Source organism: Pituophis catenifer, unplaced genomic scaffold, assembly GCF_029215685.1.
Source record: "Pituophis catenifer annectens isolate HBS135680 unplaced genomic scaffold, rPitCat1.0.hap2 SCAF_2, whole genome shotgun sequence".
Taxonomy (NCBI): Eukaryota; Metazoa; Chordata; class Lepidosauria; order Squamata; family Colubridae; genus Pituophis; species Pituophis catenifer.
Window position 1 is genome coordinate 195679174 of NW_027256882.1, and position 20713 is coordinate 195699886.

At 37.3% G+C, this 20713-nt stretch overlaps 1 protein-coding gene across 1 annotated transcript; it reads left to right on the forward strand.

Moving 5' to 3' along the window:
- Positions 1-257: 257 nt before the first annotated feature.
- Positions 258-15535, forward strand: NOA1 (nitric oxide associated 1). The gene is made up of 7 exons (XM_070935395.1): positions 258-1529; positions 4713-4877; positions 5799-6004; positions 9061-9192; positions 11977-12093; positions 14031-14148; positions 15166-15535. The coding sequence occupies exons 1-7, from the start codon at positions 326-328 to the stop codon at positions 15393-15395; spliced, it is 2172 nt and encodes a 723-aa protein (XP_070791496.1). The 5' UTR covers positions 258-325; the 3' UTR covers positions 15396-15535.
- Positions 15536-20713: the final 5178 nt, after the last annotated feature.

The following is a 20713-nucleotide window of genomic DNA, read 5'->3' on the forward strand; positions in this document are numbered from 1 at the left end:
AGATCCCCAGCGTGGCACTGCTGAAATTATTCAAACCTTTCAAGACAAATCCGGAGCTCTCGTGAATTCTGCTCATTTCTAACCCTTCAAACTGAATCCTGAACTCTGAAATATTTAGAGATGAATCTGGGCTTGAATGTTTGGCCTCGAGCCCTCCCTCCCTCCCTCCAGGGCGCTCGAAGTCCTGAAGTTCATCAGGAAGGGGAGGAGCACCAGCCTTTCGCCTGCGCCTGCGCTCTTCCCGCGGAGGTCGAAAGCGGCTGTAGGGCCGCATGGTTGGTGGGACTCCGGGGCTCCCAGTCCGTCCGTTCGTTCGTGGGTGGCGATGAACGTCTTCCGGCGGGTTTTTGCTGGGGGCCTTCCTCGGTTTTGGCAGCTGCCCCCACTTTCCGCGCCTGCTTGCGGTAAAAGAATCGGCGCGCTGCTTTGCCGCACCTCGGCGGGCGGCCCCCTTCACTTCCCACTCGGGAAGGAACCCCGTGGACGCTGGGGACGGGCGGCGGTAGCGGTGTCGCCCGAGTTGATGGAGGAGGAGGAGTTCGTCTTCCCCAAATACGTCCCTGAGGAGCTGCCCTCCTCTGAGGAGAAGCGGTTGGTGGAGGCAGCGGTGATGCAGGAGCTGGAGCTGGAGCAGCAACAGCAACAGCGGCGGCGGGCTGAGAGGGACAAGCAGCCGGAGCAGCGCCGAGAAGAACCCCAGAAGGCAGCACGGACTCACGAAGCGGCGGGGCGGCCGGACGCTTCGGTGAGGTCGAGCGGAGTGAACTGCTCGGGATGCGGCGCGGAGTTACACTGCCGGGATCCGGCCGTGCCGGGATATCTGCCCAGCGAGAAATACCTGAGCCTGCTGGGGCCTGGAGCGCTCCAGAAGCAGAAGGAAGGTGAAGGAGGACCGAGAGAAACGAAGGACGGGCCGAAGGCCTGGAAGGATCCCGTCAGGAAGGCGCTGGAGAGAACGGTGTGTCAGCGCTGCTGGCTTCTGGTGCACCACCACCAAGCCCTCAAGGTGGAAATGTCCCGGGAGGCATATTACAAACTGGTGAGCGCAGCCTTAAAACGGCCTCCTCGTCATGGACGCTCACACCTTGTGCTCTGCATGGTGGATATGCTAGATCTGCCTGACTCGATTCTTCCTGACCTGTCCGAGTTGGTGGGGACCGATGCTCACGTATTTGTCCTAGGCAACAAGGTGGATCTTCTGCCTGCTGACTCGCCAAAATACCTGAAGCACCTCCAGGAACTGCTGTTGAAGAATTGTGCGGATGCTGGCCTTGTGGATTTGAGCCAGCCTTTGGGAACCCCAAACCAGCGTATCATTGATGTGCACCTCATCAGTGCCAAGACAGGCTATGGAATAGAAACCCTGATCTCCAAGTTGCAGAAGTCTTGGAAACTAAATGGGGATGTTTACCTTGTAGGAGCAGCCAACAGTGGAAAGTCTACTCTCTTTAATACTCTCTTGCATTCTGACTATTGCAAATCCAAAGCTTCTGAGGTGATCCACAGAGCAACCATCTCCCCTTTCCCTGGTAAGAGGGAATTAAGGCATGCTTTGACAACTTATCCTTTAGACCATTCAGGAAAACCCACATGGAACTTCTGAGCACTTTGTTTAAAACACATTACTTAAAGGTTGTTCCATGGCTCTTATTTATTGATTTGATTTTTGTCCTGCCTTTATTTTTATAGGTGGAAAACATGCATAGTACTCTTTTTCCCCCCACAACATCATGTAAGGTAGGTTGGGCTGAGAGTAAGTAACTAGCCCAAAGTCACACAGCCAGCTTTCATGCCTAAGGCAGGACTAGACCTCACAGTCTACTGGTTTCTAGGCCAGCACTTTTAACTACTTTATCAGAGTTGTTTTTGTATAGAAATCCTTTTCCTGAGATGAAATTTGATTTTTCACATATACCCAATGTATCAGAATGTGTTAACCTTTTAAGCACTCTTATTCTTCACAGTATTCTTGGAATGATCTGTAAGATTTACAGATTTCTTTATATTGTTTCCAATTTAAAAGAAACTGCTGGCTCAGAATCACAAACTAGCCAACTACAGTTTAGCTATTATATTCTACAAACCCAGTCCAGTTTATGGGTCAGTAAACTGCCTAAATTAAAGACAGTAGCATATATTGTGCTAGCACAGCTTTTGTGAATTTATTCCAAACTATAAACTTTTTAGGTTATATGAGTTAATCTCTTCTTTAGATTATATAAATTAATGTCATCTTTATATGAGTTAATCTCTTCTATAATAGTTCTTAAATGCCATGTGGGTATGTCAAAAGTCTAATTTAAATATACCAGTACCTATGTTCCTGTTCTATGCGCATTAGAATTGTGTGTCAGCAACAGATGTTACAAAGAGCTATAGATCAGAAAAGTGGGAGGTCATATACCCAGTTTGTATTTATAATTCATAAGAATTTTAAGTAACATAGCTATGTCATTTTTGAAGATGATTATAGAGCTGCTTTGTTTTATTTTATTTTTTAAAACTGTAATGTATGAATATAAAGTTGGAGTGATTTATGCAACAGCCATATCTAAAATGTTTGGTATTGAAATACCATACTATATGGTGTTGCTAGTCTTGAACATTAAGTCACCCCTGACAATTTCACTGTATAGAAGTTTATATAGTTAAATAATTGAACTGCAATATGACATGCACATGCACGCTATTTATCTATATATCTATCTATCTATCTTTCTATCTATCTATCTATCTATATTTCATATGGTGTAACAGAATACAGCATTAGTGCATAAAAATTCACAAAACATATAAAATATGTATCAAAATGTAAAACACCAGATCAGTGAATTATTTTAAAAACATGCAGTACAAGTGATAAATGCAATTATGAATAGATTTAAATTATGCATGAGTATTTACTGGAGTGACAAAACTTATGACTGGATATCTAAATCATTTAGCCATTGGACAGCAATACCCTTGAGGTGATGTATTTCATGCAGGGATCCAGGGAACCTTCTGAGGAAGCGTACTATTACAATATGATGTAAAGTTTCCACAATCACAATTAGGATTATCAACCAGCCCTATTTATATTTCCAATATTGACACCTGCCATGATTGGTTCGAATTCAGTTGGGTCTGTCCAGATTTTCCTTGGAGATCAAAGCTGAAGGGGTGCTGTACTGTGTCAGATACTAAATTAAACAGATCAGGGTTAGAGGTTGCGCAGTCCTGGTGCCATGTTATCTCAATGTCAAAGTGTTTTTTGACCAATTGCTGTCCAAATTTCCATGGCAGTTTCAAGATTTGAATCTGAATATTTGATCATGACAATCCACGTGTATAGATAATATATACATGTGCCTCATGTTTTTGTCACTCCTTTTTAAAATCTAATTGTCTTCGAAAGTGCAACTAGCCTCCTCGTGGTGCACCCTGGGCAATGTCGTGGCTAAATAGTCTATACATTCCTGCTGCTGGACCTCACAAAGATTTCCCAGCAAGCAGAAGCAGCATAATTACTGAAAATGATAGTTTAATATAAAGCAGACAATAAAGTTATAGAAAGACTAAATAATTCTTCCTAGACAACTAATGATGTTTGAAACCTAATGCTAATCATTTTAAAACAAGTATGTTGAGAACACTTTGGTAACAGTCATAAGTTTCACAGTGAGTTAACCAGTAAAAGATGTTACTGTTGTATTCATTTTATGGCTGTGAAGAATTCAATCTTTCTTTAAGGAAGAATGTAACTTTTAAGCATAACTGGTAAGTGCCATAATTTGGATATAACATTTCTTAAATAAACATTATTCTGAGACCTGTGTTAGTTTTTATACAGGATCCCTAAACATTTATGTAATAATGTAATAGAAGCCCTATAATTTTTTTTCTAAAAATCTTAACAATTGCTTTTTTCCTCAAAACTGTTTCTGCCTTTCAAGTAAAATAACAATACAGTAAGGTGAATCTGTCTCAACTGTTCATGGTTTTGCCTCATTAGGTGGCACCACCTAGCCTACTGTATTGATCTCAAAAACATTACAGGTAATCCTCAATTTGCAACCATTCATTTAGTGATCATTCAAAGTTACATCTGAAAAAAGTGACTTATGACCACTTTTCACATAAGTTGCAGCATCCCCACAGTCACGTGATCAAAAATCAAAATAGGCTTTACTGAATCAAGTTGTTTAGAGGGGTGGGGGATTAATGGACAAAATAGGAAGCAAAAATATTCCCATGTCTATTCTATTGATATCACTAGCCACAGACCCTGGAATCATCAAACGGGGCAGGAAATTATAGTGCAGCCCTAGACCAAATAAGGTTTATCAACTGTTGCTTCAATTTGTGGATATAATGATAATGTATGCTTTGTAATACATTTGACCGGTGTAAGATAAGCCAATATTATATTGATATTTCATATTTGCTTAAAGTTAGTCATGGTTGAGCAGGATCTGAAGTGGGAATTTATTGACTCAATATTTCTCCTTTTAACAATTGCTATCCCATTATCTCATTTTCTTAATAGGGCCCTTCTATAGCTACAGTTTCTTTCACAAATTCGTTTTCTGAAATGTGGCAAAAGCTGTATACCTCACATAACAATTTTGTGGCCTATATTGTTTAAACCTATTCTAGTATCTTAATTCTTTGCCAATTCTGTATAGACCAACCATGGAAATTTATGGGGGGTTTTATTTTTTTCCTCCTAGGCACTACATTGAACCTCCTGAAATTTCCAATTATTAATCCTACACCTTACAGAGTACTCAGGAGGCAAGAAAGGCTAAAGGAAGATTCAGAGAAAAGTGAAGAAGACCTCAGTATAAATGAACAAAAGCAGCTGAATATTCTCAAAAAACAAGGATACTTAATAGGTAGGTCCAGATATTTAATGCAGAGATCAATTAAACACAGATACTGTTGCATATCTAAAATGGATCTTTTTAATTATCTGACTAGAAAATCCACTTAAATAATGAAATTAGATTGCTCCAAATTGTTTATGATAGTTTAGATACTACTGTGCACTTGGAGAACCAGATTTTTCTAAATTGATTCAGAAATTAAAAATTACCAACTTGGAAACTTATCTGAATAAGTTATCCAAAATAATTCTCCAAAGCAAATATTTTCATAAGTACATATGAAAAGAAACTTGAATCTAGAAGATACCACATTTATACCAAGAAAATATTTACAAGAATATAAGATAAGATTTATTGGAGTAGATTCCATTAATATATAATTTCTATTATTACTATTTCCACAGTCTTTTGAGTCAGGTAGATATGAATTTAAAGAAAAAATACAATAAAGACACCTGCCTGTATTTTTTAATTCACTCATCAGAAGGTTAAAAAATAATGTTTAGAATGTGGAGAGGAGTCAGAATTTACAGAGTGAAAGACTGTTGTAATTAGCATCCACATTTCTTTAAAGCAGTGGATTGTTTAACCTTAATCTATTGAACGAACAATTGGTTGATTTTTCATAATACACTACACTAAAATAAAAAAACGTATTATAGCCTAATGCAATGGATGTACAAAGTCTACCCTGTTTTCCTCAAAATAAGACATCCCCTGATAATAAAACCAATCCAGCTTTTGAGTGCATAGCAATAAGACCAAGCGCTTATTTCAGGGTTCAAAAAATATAAGACTGGGTCTTATTTTCGGGGAAACAACGGTAGGTGTTAATTTATGGTTGAATTGTTGCATTTGCTAGCCTCAGAACAACATAACACAAAAGAAATAATCTACATCTCTCTGTGTATCTTTCTATTTTTGATATAGGAAGAATTGGAAGAACCTTTAAACAACCAGGAAAAAATGAGAAAAATATTGAAATTGATTTTAATGTTGAGGCATTGTCTACTAGCATGGAGGAAGAACCTTCCTGTCCACTCAAAGCTGAGACCACAAAAATTGAATTGACATACAATGAAGTGAAAGATTGTCGTTGGTTTTACGATACACCAGGGATTATAAAAGATGAATGTGTGAGTATACTATTAAATTTGTTTGATATCTAAAACAGAAATGAAACAACTATTTCAGCGGCTTCCTATGATCTTAATTCTTCTCTGTTTGAAGTATTGAGGATCTGAAAATGTATTTCATATATGGACTGTCTGGGCTACTTGGAGCATTTGTGAAAAATAATCCAACTATAGATAATACAACTACGTATAGAAATACAATCATTGTAAAAACCTTTTTAGCATTTTGTAAATCCTTCACAAAACATTTTCAAAATAGTGACAGCAACTACTTTTATTTTTCAATTTATTTTTAAATCTTGCCAATTATTTTAAAGGAAACATCTGAATTAATTTAGCATTTAGGTTTAAATATCTTACCCTGAGTATTAAACGTGAAATTTCTGTTACGTACATGCTCTTATCAAAGCCTTACAAAGTTATGGTTGTACAGTTGCTGTGCTTTGTAAAAGTTTATGAGAAAGATTTTTCCCCTTTTCTCTGTACATTATTCCAAAGATAATGATGGAAGCATGGATTTTATGCTATTTAGTATGGAGTATCTAGTTTTCTACTAGAGATCTGTGTGCTGATCTTTTTTTCCCTACATAAACTAACTGTACCTGCCCATTGAGGAAGAAACAGAACCCTTGCAAACAATGTCTGCAATTTCCAATCCCATAAGGCAGCAGACTCCAACATTTTCGGCTTGATAGACTGGCAGCGAGGGGAGAAGGGATGATTCCATGCAAGCACACATAGCTTCATTTGCGCAAATAGCAGGTGCACCCGCACACCGAAGGTCACACAAATGGACCTTCTCGCATAAGCCACTTGTGTGGCCTGGTTCCGAATGGGTTGAGGTCCCCTGCCATAAGGCATTTCAATACAGTAAAATACTTTTCAAGAATTCAGATTTTCACCAATTATCCTTTATCAACATCCTTGCTGTAAGCTAGTCATCATTTAATAATTTGCTAAATATTGCCAAGTTCAAAATACTCAAGAATGACTAAAGATGGAAAATAAAGCTTTGTACTGTTCATGGGTTTTTTACCATTAGCTCCACCTCTCAAAGCAGAGATAACCAAAGATCAAAGTACCTCAAAGTTATAAACCTGAGTTTTCGAGTATACTGCAGCCAACTAAAACATATTGAATTAAAATCTTGAACCTGACTTTCTTCTGACAAATAGTATTTCTGTTTTATCTGGATATAATTTTAGGTGTATTTCACTTTTATTCAACCCATTCATTGACGCTAAGTAGCAGACATATTGATGGCATTATTTGTCCAGCTGGCTTTATGTAAATGTTAAATAAAGCAAAGGATAAAAAAGAACTGTAGTTAAAAATTGTATAGAACCATAAGATAATGCTCAAGAAAAATTAATGGAAGAAAGACTAGGACCAATGCAATACAATGCATCCAAATCCCATTCCTGCCAGGTGATCCAAAAGAATACAATGCATTCAAATCCCATTGCTGCCAGGTGGTCCAAAAGAATACCAGAATAATTGGCCTCAAAAGCTGTTTTATAGTTCAAGGGGCCACATTCCTTATCGATTTGTTGGCATACCTCATCTCTATATAGCCTTTTCACCCAGCCTTTATTATGAACCTACCACCTTTCAGTCACCTTCGCCAAGAATAAATTATTTGAGATTGTTATATAGTCAGTTCTTCTGGATCACAGGAGAGATTCTTTAAAGTGAAGAAATAAACTTTTTTTATAGTATTGCCACATGTAGACAGAACAGGAGCATAAATTATAAAAAAGGGGACTTAATTGTTGAAAGGTACTTTTTTATTTGCTTAAAAATAATCTAGTTTTTGAGAAAAGAACTTCTAAAATGCCACAACAGTAGTACACGAACACACACATATTTATATACAGGACTGACTGACTGACTGACTGACTGACTGACTGACTGAATTTCAGCTAGTCAATCACTTTCAGCCCAACCTATTTTACAGATCTGTTATGGGGAAAAGAGGAGGAAGATACTGCCTCAGATATGTTTGCCACCTTTAACAGAAGGTGGTGTTAGAAATAATATCCATGTTATAGCTTTTCTTGTCTTTAATCCTGACTGTTATTTCTAGACTCCTGTTACTATTTTTCAAACTTTAAATCATAGCTTTTTGAAAAATGTTTAACCGTCCAACATTTAACTTGATTCTTAGCTTAATATAAAATGCAATAGAGTTTAGAAGAAACTGGGCACAATACAAAGATGTATTCACATGGAAGCCAACCAGACATACCAGTGTATTTTTCTTTCCCTTCTCTCCATAGCAGTTCTTAGTGCCAAACAATGTCAATGAATGGTTGGTAGGTGGACAGATATAACACTATTCTGAGCCAAGAAGATTTCCAAACAATTACTTTGCTCACCTTTATTGGGTGGCAGCTGTTCAGTGAAATGTTTAATTCTCCTCATCTCATTGCATTGAAAGGTAAACACTAGGCTTTCAGAAACTGCCCATGATTTTAAAATTGTTTGCCCTGCATTATTGTAAAACTGCTGATTAACTATTGTCTTTTAGCATGCCGAATTTGGTTGTGTATTATTTGGAAACAGAATACTGTATTATTATTTTTTTTGGCACTTAAGGCTGCAGAAAATTACAGTGCATCTCTAGTGTGCATATTCATTTTTGGATTATGGCCACTTGGATTACAATTCTCATTAATTCAATCGTAACTAAGTAAAGTAGGCATAACAGCACCTGAAAAGCAACTATACAAGTATTATCTTGCCATCAGTAGTATTAAGAGGGTTTACATGCTTCATTGCTTTTTCTTTCAGCTCTACATGAAATCCCTTTTAAATGCCACATGTCAGGCTGCTTCCTTTGTTATAAAAAGTAGAATAATTGCAACTGAGTATATTTGTCTTGAATTGTCCTTTTGCAACAGGGAAGTGGATCCTAGCTATTGCATGAATCTGTATGAGTGCTGTTCATCAATGCTCCTATATTTTAGCCCCATCCAACATGCCATCTATTTGTGAACTCTCATAATATTTTAACATTTCAGCCTCTAATTTTATGTTTTCTGATTTTCTTTTAGGTTTTAAATCTCCTAACAGAAAAAGAAATAAAATGTGTTTTGCCAACCTTTGCCATTGTTCCGAGGACATTTATACTTAAACCTGGAATGACTCTATTTTTGGGTGCATTGGGACGTATAGATTATTTACAGGTAAGAGTTCCAATGGGAATTCTGAACTTAGTGTAGATGATGTATAGAACAAGATATTTGGACTGTTTGAGGGTACCAGTAATCAACTCTTTTGTTCTCTTGCTGCTGAATAATTTCCACTTTACCAGAATTGATGGGGGGGGGGCTCTCAATGGGTTCTACTTGGAGTGCATCCCATTCACTCCAACCACTGGAGTCAATTAAAAAATAGTGGGAGAAAGGAGAGAATCAAGCCACAGAACAGAACTAATATTTTTTTAAAAATCACATAGACAGGGAAACCAAAATTAGCCACCTCACTCCTGACTTCATGACCAGCCTTGTCTCATCTCTGTGTATATGGAAGGACCTGTGGCATATGAAGACACTGACTATTGAATTCTCTGGGAAGCTTCTCCAGAGAGTGTCAAGTCAAAAGGGAACATGCAGTGAGTGGCAAGTAGAAAAGTGGGAAAAAGTTGTTTTGAAGCAGCAGCTAGACAATACTTTTGTGTACATCTCCTCAGCTACCACAGAGTAGCAACATCAGGAATTCCACAAGCAGAAATAATTTCAAGTGAAGACAAGAAAAGTATGCACCTGCCAGAAGAGGGTGGGGGAAGTGCAGAATACAGACAATAGAAGCAATCGCAAACATACCAACCATATCATCCAGAAGAAGGAAGTCATAGAAACAGTCAGATACACCCTTTTGTGAGGAGAAAAGTACTGTGGCAGTTCTAGAGAGTGTCCCTAACCTACCTCTGCAAGATAGTAACCTGGGTTTCTCCTTCAACATTCATTAGACATTACAAAATAGACAAAGTATTTTCCAGATGTAGCATAAACCTGCACAGATTATTATTATTGTGATAGATATGCAAGATCTCTCTAAGAATGTTTAATACATTCTTACCTGGGGACCAAAAACCTATAATGAATGTACTATGTAGCAGCTCTGGTCACTGATAACCACACACACCCCTCCCAAACTAATATAGAATTAAAAGACTATAAAGAGGCATTCCACACAGAGAACATTAAGAGAATAGGGATGGAAAACGATCCTCAGTATTCCGTTGTACTTTTTTTGGTTTTATGTGCTTCTAAGCAATACAGTTGGCACTGCCATATGGCTGAAGTGAGTTCCCATAACTGAAAGATTTGTCCCAAATGACATGAAAAATATTTTTGGGGGCCTTGCTTTCTCACTAGAAAAGGAATTAAGCCTTCCCTTTTGTTCTATCAAATTATTACCTTGGTAAGATCAACAGTTTTTTACTGTGAATGAGAAAATGAATTAAATGTAAAGGAAAGAACAAGGATGGAATACCAGACTATGACTTGTTATGACTCAGGAACTATCATTTTATTCAGTACTGCAATATCTTACATTGCTTTAAAATTGTTTGGTCTTCATCCATATGAATTAGATGGAATGTTTTTCCTTAAAAAAAAACTAAGCTAATTACTTCATTTTTAAATAGGGTAAAATGGAATAATAAACTAAGATACATTATTCCAATAAAAGTTGAATAATTCAACTGTGGGGACTAAAATGCCATTGTTTTACCATGAAGTTTATTCACTATTACAGTAGATTAGCAGTCTTCAGAAGCTAAGTTATCAATTACACTAGTTATTAACTAGTGGTTTTTAAAACTTAATTGAATTACCGTATTTTCCGGCGTATAAGATGACTTTTTAACACATTAAAATCTTCTCAAAAGTCGGGGGTCCTCTTATACGCCGGGTGTCGTTCTCCTGTAACCAGGCAGACCAGCCCGAAAGGCTCTGACGAGCCTTAAATGGCTCTGGCGATCCAAGCTCTGATGATCTGCTAATCAGGCAACTCAGCAGGGATCGCCAGAGCCATGGAGAAGGAAAAAAGTTTTCCCCCTCCAGCTTGCTTACCTTAGCTGCTAGTCGCAACGCTTGCCTTTCTTCACTTGCCTGAATCCATTCCATCAGCAAACAACTCCCTGCCTGCAAACAAGCAGGCAGGGAGTTGTGGACTTCAACTCCCAGAATTCCTCAGCCAGCAAAACAAAGCTGGCTGAGGAATTCTGGGAGTTGAAGTCTACAAGTCTTAAAGTTGCCAAGGTTGGAGACCCCTGTTCTATTGGGTAAGTTTTTTTCCCTTTGGGATCTTTAAAAAAAATAGTTAATTGGGGTTTTTTTTAGTTCTTTTTTAGACCTAGCCATTTAAAGTTTAGGAAGTTTTAAATTTAGCTTTCATATAAAAATAAAAATAAAATAATATTTGTGCAGCTTTCTGAGATTTAGTGTATTTTTGTAGTGTTTCACTCTAACTACACAAACACACAAAATCTCACAAAGCTGCATGTGGAATTTTGTATGTGTAAAGTGTGAAAGTTGGGTTTTTGGGCTTTTTGTGGCTGTGTGAGGTTCCTGCTTGTTGCAGGGGCCATTTTGGGTCTAGCACAGCTGCTTTTACATTGTGAGTGAGCCAGTTGTGTTGTGTTGTGTGTGTGTAAAGTGTGAAAGTTGTTTTTTTGGGCTTTTTGTGGCTGTGTGAGGTTCCTGCTTGTTGCAGGGGCCATTTTGGGTCTAGCACAGCTGCTTTTACATTGTGGGTGAGCCAGTTGATGTTTTTTAATTTTTATTTGGTGTGCGTTGGAAGAGGGGTAGTCTTATATGGCAAGTATAGCCCAAACCCTATATTTTAACAGGAAAAGTCGGGGGTCGTCTTATACACCCAGTCGTCTTATATGCCGGAAAATACAGTAATAAATACTGTAGAATTTTTCAGGCAGTTTAATTTTCAAACTTTTTATTCCTTAGGGGAATCAGTCCTCCTGGTTTTCTGTTGTGGCCTCTAATTTGTTGCCGGTGCATATTACCTCCACAGAAAAAGCAGATGCTGTCTATCAAAAGCATGCAGGTCAAACACTACTAAAGGTAAGCCTGCACTTATGTACACTGACTGGAGAATCTGTTGAGCTTTGTGATTCTCTCCGTTCACAGGCATTCATTATTATGCCTCTTGGGACTTGGACAAGAGAAGCTTTGTTCTGCTGTTAGACAATACCATGACTGTGTTGTCTCAAACAAGTTTTCCCTATCTTGGTGGTCTTCCGCTTTATGCAAAATGATAATAATTTTAGACATTGTGTCTTTCCAATCTCTGGAAAGAAAGATAGTAAAAAAGCAGCTTTTATGTAAGTTCCAGGTAAAATATAATACAAAGAAACAGTCACTAAATAGGTTCATTGACACTCATCTTTTATGTAGAAACTTAACTCTCACCACTGCCAAGATGCAGTCCTTTGGTAAATATTGAAATGTTCCCCATATTGTTCTCTGCTTATGAAACACTTAATGGGATTGCATGTTCTGTTGAAATTGGCAGCTTTTACCCACTAAACAACTTAATTCAAAGACAAGTTTCAAGTTTAAACAATTTTAGTTCATTTCTTCTACTTAATTGTATGTTGGACTGGGGGTGGGATTCTTAGATTAGTGAAATTGATTAAAGCAAGTTGATACATAGAAATAGGCCAGCTTGTTATCTTTTTAGGACAATCCCATACATTTGCAATGAGAATTTTATTTATTTATCTATTTTTGGCACTTGGCATTCTCAAACTGCCCCCTTCTTTCAGATAGTAACCTGAGGTCCATTACCTATAGTAACTTGAGATCCTTTACTTATGAATATGTATGCTGACATCATCTGTTGTTTATGTTTTAGTGTCATCCCATCTTTCTGGGAGGTATAAACATGAATGCATCCCTTTGTTAGATAGGGTTTCTCTCAAGATTCTCATCAGTGAGTCCCACCAGCACATGCTGTGTAACAAACACTGCAGTTTAGCCTTGATTCTTCTTTTGGGGTTCTGCATTTGACTTCACAAGATAGCAGGATAGGTGTCAGATAGTAGAAATAAGAAACTAGGATAGAATTCAAAAGCACTATAAGTTTTATTTCATGCTACCTATACACAGGAATCTGAACTACTAACAGTGAAGGCAAATTGGTGCCAGATAAGTCAATGAATTTCCAGGGAGATTGGATTTGGGTTTCTTACAGGAATGTAGAGACTCCAAACTGATGATGCATTTGATCCAACCCTATGATCATCTCCTACAGTTGGCCCAATTTCCCAAACTTGGGACTACCAGTGATAAAAGGACAGTCTTGAGATATACTCTTGTAAGAATCAACATCTGTATCAACATGATATATTATTTTGCTATACTTTAAGTAGAGAATTTAATTTATCAGTCCTCTTTATCTTTCAGTATTCATCACATTTGCTGTTTGAGATATCTGCTTTATTTTGTGTCTGGCATATTGCAATGTTTATTTCATTCGCTTTATCTATTTGTCTCATTCTTTTCAATCTGTTAACTGATCTTCATTTTTCTCTGATCAGCCATATCTCTGATGTCTGTCCATCTTCTTTTTCATTATCCTTTTCTCTCTCATTTTAACTGCTTCTGAAATTCTTTAATCTTGTCTTCTGCTTTTATCCATGCGTATTTAGCTGTAGTTTTTCTCACATGAAAACCCACCACTCATTACCTACTGCTTCACCTAAACCTTTTTTTAGAGACACCCTTACAATTTTGATGCTTTTTTAAATCACTGGGCTTCCAACTTTTTCTGTTTCTACTTTTGCTTTCTGTTTCTACGTTGCTTCCTACTTTTATTGTTTTGCTTTTACTAAATTACAAAACTGAAGGCAAAAATTGATTATAAATACTATCTACCTGATATATATACTTATAAACATTACTAAAGTGTTATTACTTAGTGTATAACTTGTTGATTAGCTTTGTCAGTTGAATCTTAATTTTTATTATTGAAAAGACTTTCTAATTTGTAACACAAGGTTCCAATGGGAGGTGAAGAACGAATGAATGAATTTCCACCACTTGTTCCTCAGGAAGTGATCCTGGAAGGCATTGGGACAGATGAAGCAATAGCTGACATAAAGCTCTCATCTGCTGGTAAAGATCTTCAAATTTTCTTTTGAATAGAAGACCTATTACAAGTAGTGATTGAGTTACAACCACTCATTCAGCCATCATTCAAAATGGTGCTGAATGAGGGGGTTTTACAGTCTGTGAAATTGTGGTCCTAGCAGTGTTCCAAGGTCATGTGATCACAATCTGGGTGCTTAGCTGCCTGGCTTGCAATTATGACATCACAATAAGCCACAGTGACATCATGCTTTATGACCATGTCACTTAGTGACATAGTGGCTAGTCCCAATTACCATCATTTAGCAAGGATACCTGTATTCCAGATTTTTGAATGAAAGGATATCTTTCCTAGTCACTATATTCACAATGTGGAATCCAGATAGGATTGCAGTCAAAAGCGATCCAATCTTTTATTCTCTTACATGAGAAGTATCTTCTCTTCAGCAAATAATTCTGAAAGAAGTCCAAGCAGAATGCCAAAGTTGCTAGTTGTTCAGTGGGAAAGAATTTTATGTCACTGAGCAGGGTTTTTTTTTCTCTCTATCGGTAGATTTTATTTTATGTAGCAGGTGCTAACACTTCTCTATGAATTTGGCATATTCACATCAACAGGAAATTTAGGATTATTTTCTTAGAAACATTTTCCTATAAATTGCCTTTGTGGTTCCCATTGGTTTTCAATCCTACGTCTGAAAAAGAGAGTGTTCTCTTGTCAGACAAGGAAATACTGCAATCTTAGATCTGCCTAGTGCACCACATGAAGGGAGCAACCAGTTCTCAGAATACTGTTTCCATTTACTACAGAAAAAGAACTTTAGTACTTAAGACTAATGTTTGGTCTTTTGATTCTGTTGACATTGTCAAGTATTGTTATGAAGGCTTTTGGGATAAACACTGAAGATTTTTGAAAATAGCTCTTGCTTTGGTCCTAATGTGGAAATTAGTATGACTCTGTTGCATCTCTCAAACTGAAATTCACAGTAAATCAAATTAAGAGTTTTTATTTGTTTAGTAATAAAGTGATGTATTTCCTCTCTTTAGGTTGGGTTGCAGTTACGGCTCCTTCAAATAACAAAATGCAATTAAGATGCTATACTCCTGAAGGAACACTGGTAACTATACGTAAACCACCTCTGCTGCCATACATTGTTCATTTGAAAGGGGAACGTGTGAAAGGAAGTTCAACTTATAGAACTAAAAGACCACCTTCCTTTGTGCAAAATTTAAAATCTAATATAAATGAGAAAAATATAAAATATAAGGTTTTATAAACAATGGAATCCCTAGTGTAATTTTTTAAATCCCAAAACAGCAAATGGTTATTTGTTTAAAAATAAAGACATTAGTTTTCTTATTGTTATTTTGTTTTGGTAAATTGTCACTGCACATTAAAGGTCAGATTTACTTGCAACTTTGTGGTATTGTACTGTTTTACACTGCAGTCTATAGTACCGTACCTTTTAGAGGATAAAACATACTTTTTTCCCCCTAAAAGAGGGTGGAAATGTTGGTGCGTCTTTTACACCAAATACAGCTATTCTGGGCCTCCTGAAGGACCGCCACATGTGTCCTGTTTTTGCGAAAAACAGGCCCGTTTTTCACAAAAATGGGGTGCACAGAGGATTTGGGAAGCTGCAGAGTGCTCCTGGGGGCTGGAGAGGGCAAAAACTTTTTTTTTTCTTGCTTATCTTTTTGAAATCATGGTGCGTCTTATACACTGGTGTGTCTTATAGTCCAAAAAATATAGTATTTCTTTTTATACTTCCTTTTCTTTAAAGACCGGTGGCTCAGTGGCTAAGACTGAGCTTGTTGATCAATGTCGGCAGTTCAGCAGTTCGAATCCCGAGTGCCTCATAACGGGGTGAGCTCCCATTACTTGTCTGTGCAGGCTTATGTGATGATTGTCACTTGCTTTCCTCCCTCTTATATCTGAGTTTCCTTGAAAACAGAGACCATGGGACTGATCTGTGAAACTTTACAGAGACTAGTAACTATCCGTTATTTCACAGAACAATTGAGAAACTCAAGTTTCCTAATATGCAAGACATCTTGCCTTGCTACCAACTGCAAAATAAATGAATGTGGCTGCCAAGGTAAGTGTATATATATATATATTCAGGCAACGTTGGCATGAAATCTGATAAATTGGTTAAGGAATGAAGCAGGGGAAAATTTATTGGAGGTGAGATCCAAAAGAATATGCCAAAATTTGTTATTTCATATTTGAATTATTTAAGTTATTTTACAGGTATGGGACTTTCTTAGAGATACTTACATTAATTCTTCACCATGGTAGCAAATACTGTGTAGAATGTTACTGTCAATACCACAGGAAGGATTTTCTACAATTAATGCAATTTTGTCCAATTTTAACTGTCTTTATTACTCATGGAAAAACAAGAATATGACATTCATACCCAATATGATAATCAGTGGTCTCTTCATCCTACTAGAGCTCTCAAAATTAATATGCCACCAAAGAGAAAAAAAGAAGGTAATAATACTCTTACTTATAGCAGGAAAAAAAGAAGTCTCTGATAGGTTAACCAAAAAAAAAAAAAAAATCCAATCCCCAATACAAAAGAGAATTGGGAGAAAAACCAAACCCAATTTCTTTTCCATCTTTTTTTTCACTATTGCCTAGATGTTAAAAACATTTTGTCATTGAAGTCTTCAATATGATACTTGAAAGATAGGGAAATTATTACACATAGCTGTTATACAGCTTTCTCACTAAACATTTGGTATAAGCAAGATACTTACCTAACACTTTCAATTCTTTTAACCATTTATGGTTTCCAAATGCCCATCCATAGTATTTGGAGATGTGATGTAACCACACTAGTCTATCCAACCAGCTTCTGATAGTGACAAAATTATACTAAATTTACATTTATCTTAAATGAATAAATTGCAACCCATTCTTAACATGCTATACTGTTTTTCATTTGTTCCTTAAGTCAGTGTTGAATCCTGGGGACTGCCTGAACAAGTCCCTGCAGTTCTGACAAAATTTTCAGAAGTGGTTGGCCATTTGTGTCCTTCCCAGAACCGAGAGAGAGGTTGGCCCAAAATCCCTTAGTTGCAGTTGTGCCTAAGGTGAGAGTACTAAAGAAGTGAGTTTTCTAGTTTCTGGCTTGATGTCTTAGCCACCCACCACCACCACCACCACCACCACCACCACCTGAAGTTGGCTAGGAGTTAGTAAAACATGTTAACTAGTAGGACAACTAAATAATTCTAAACATAATCCCAAACCTTATTTTTCCCAAATGTGATTCTCTTCACACACTGTTAGATATTATAGTAGAAAAGGGAAACATGCCTTACACCAGGGAGTACATAGACTAGATTAATACAGATCTCTTACAGCCTGTTTTATGAGACCAGTGAATCCTGAATGTATATTTAAGTCAGACCCAAAGTTCTCTTCTATGTCAGGGCAGTGATTCAGAAAACAGGCTGTGTAAATAAACAGTTTTGGTTCAGACTGGCCAAATAACTGAGGTGTAACACAATCTATGAAAAGAGAACAAGACTACTGCTATTGGATTCACCAGTACAGGAACACGTAGGAGCTATTTAAATATCAATACTTCATCGATCGGGAATATATGAATGGGGAGGATAAGAAGCAAAGTTTTACTTTCACTAGTGATTGTGACTGTGACAAAATGACAAGGTAGGCTCAAATTATAGTTCCTCTTTTCCTGTGCTAATAAATTACTGCTAGAAAATGTGGAGAATATAATAATTTCTCCTATAATAATGATAAAAAAAATTATCTTGGGCTGTTGGGAACGATGTGGCAAACCTGAGCCCAGACATTGATCTTATTGCTGAGACAGTCTTTAACATGCCAATGAAAATTATGCAGGGAGAAGATAAGGGATGTTTATGAAATGGAAATATGAGCAGTGTTCAACTATTCATAATTGTAACCATTTTTAATTTTTTAATTCCGCCTGTATTATTTATACAAATAAATAAATAACTAAAGGCAGAGAACATATCCAACACTTTCCTCCTTCTATTCTCCCTACAGGCCTACACAATAAATAATCCTGTAAGGTGGGTTGGGCTGAGACAGGGTTACTGGCCCAAAGTCACCCAGCTGGTTTTTATGGCTGAGGCAGGACTTGAACACAGAGTCTCCCGCTTTCTAGCCTGTGCCTATGATCAAACTATAACATTTAAGTACGTAGGATCATCAGAAAACAGGCTACACTGTTATTGTTCATACAATATGTGAATTTAATCAAACTAAACACAACAGCTTTACTGCCGATTACAGAGATGTGTGCTGCCTGATAAGACAGAAATTGTGCTGCATACCTTTAATTTAAGGAGAGTTCTAAAACCACCAGCTGAACTTTAACATTCATAATGTGACTGCACAAGAACCTAGTTCAGATTTGCTTAATGACAAGACCTATTTCTAACGGGATCATCGATTCCTTAAGGCTTGGAAAACATGTTTGAAAATCTATAAGAAATCCTTATTCAGGTACTGGGATGCCCACAAAGATCAGAATAATGCAAGCAGTGGTATTCTTTGTGACACTCTACGGAGGCAAAAGATTAATTTTGGTGAAACAGGATAGGAAGACCCTTGACACTTTTGAACTTTGGTGTGGAGAAGATTCCTGAGAATATACAAGAGCCTTGGTGGCACAGCAGACTAAAGTGCTGTTAAATAGCACCAGCTGCCTGCAATTACTGCAAGTTCAAATCTCACCAGGCACAAGGTTGACTCAGCCTTCCATCCTTTTGAGGTAGGTAAAATGAGGACCCGGATTATGGGGGCAATAAGCTGACTTTGTATAAAAAAGAACACTGCTGGGGGGGGCGAAAGCCCTACTAAGCAGGTATATACAAAAGTATGAAGGCCATTGCTTAACGCATTGTAAGCCACCCTGAGTCTCCGGAGAAGGGTGGCATATAAATCGAACCAATAAATATATACATATACATCATATATATATGCTGGGAAAGCTGGAAGGATACAGAAGAGGACAACTAGCAGCAAGATGAATGTACGCAGTGATGAGTATATGCTTAGAAGACCAGATCGAAAGAATGTAATTGCTAAGTGCTGACAAAAACTTAATGGCACATAATCAAATCCCAAAGGCAATCTTAGAAAACATAACAATTGCTGAAGAACACTACAAAGAAACAGTCCTTCAGAACCAAATAATGATTTTTTCACTATACATAATTTTGAATAGAAGGATAAGACTAAAAATTTAAAAATTTAAAATGAAATTATACAAGATGAGCAAATGCAATACATTTACATAATGTATCAATTCATAGAAATCAAGGTGTCTCAGGAGAAAGTCGCTTTGAACGATAGCACTGGATATGAAAATATACCGGATTCCATTACTAGCAAGAAATTCTTAGAGCAGGAGTAAAGAGAATGTACCCATACAATGGCTGCTGAAGAGCTAGTGTGAAAGAGAAGGATTACAACACACAAGATTTCAAAGATATATAACAAGAAGCATTAAACTGGTTGTTCTGGTAATCTGCCAATTTAATTTAGTCCTCCCTCAATGGAGATATAAAAAACCACTTATCTCCAGCCTATAACAGCCTTTGCAGCAGTTCCAAGATTTCACAACAACCATAACTATGAAAAAGTCATGTCACTTTTCAGAGCCATTGTAACTTTGGTCACTAAATGAACTACTGTAAATTGAAGACTATTTCAGGGGTGGGTTCTACTTACCTTTACTACCGGTTCGCAATGGGGCTGCACACGCGTGCTCGCGATGACGTCTGGTTCGGCAGGCGGAACCTCCCGACGGGTTTTACCGGTTCTATAGAACCAGTGTGAACCTGGGGCAACCCACCCAGGACTACTTGTATTAGCAATTATTACTGTTTAGCAATCACTAATTGTATTCTCCCTAATGTTGCAATCTTGAGCGGACTCTTAAGAATATATTCTATTCTGCTTGCTGCAAACTAGGCATTTCCCCAGCAGTGCTATTTATTGCCTTCATGATACAGCATTTCAGTTGCAGAATTATCTCCTGCTTCAAAATTGTTGCATCCTTCCACTTAAATTTGAATAGTAGAGAGCAGTTTGGTCTAATGATTAAGGTACCAGACTAGATAGGAGGCCATGAGTTCAAATTCTGCCGTAGGCATGAAAGCCAGTTAGGTGACTTTGGGCCAGTCATCTCTCGTCAGGTGCAAGCAGCAACAGGAGTTGAGTTCAAAGCACTAGAAGTTTATTACATGCTACCTTTGCCTAAGAATCTGATCAGTAAGGCTGCAATCCTATAGATATATATTGGACATGAATAAGGAAGATCCAACTGAATATGTCTCCAGAATAAACTTAGTATTGTACATAGGTTACTTTAAAATGTTATTTTCATCTATTGGTATTTTGTTACTTCAATATCCCTTAATTTTTAATTTCCCCTTTTAAAAGCTACAATTTTTATTTATTTATTATTTTTCACACAGAGAAATCTATCTTGCTGCCATTCTTTTCCTGAGCTCCTCTCCCATCAGGCTATTCTTGGGAGTTCTTTAGCCTTTTGGAGAATATACTAAGTGAATAGCAAGA

Excerpts from the sequence above, each read along its gene's own strand:
- NOA1 (XM_070935395.1), top strand. The coding sequence starts at position 326 with ATGAACGTCTTCCGGCGGGTTTTTGCTGGGGGCCTTCCTCGGTTTTGG. Across the intron at positions 4,878-5,798 it reads AAAACAAGGATACTTAATAG|GAAGAATTGGAAGAACCTTT; the intron begins GTAGGTCCAGAT and ends TTTTTGATATAG. Across the intron at positions 14,149-15,165 it reads CATAAAGCTCTCATCTGCTG|GTTGGGTTGCAGTTACGGCT; the intron begins GTAAAGATCTTC and ends TCCTCTCTTTAG.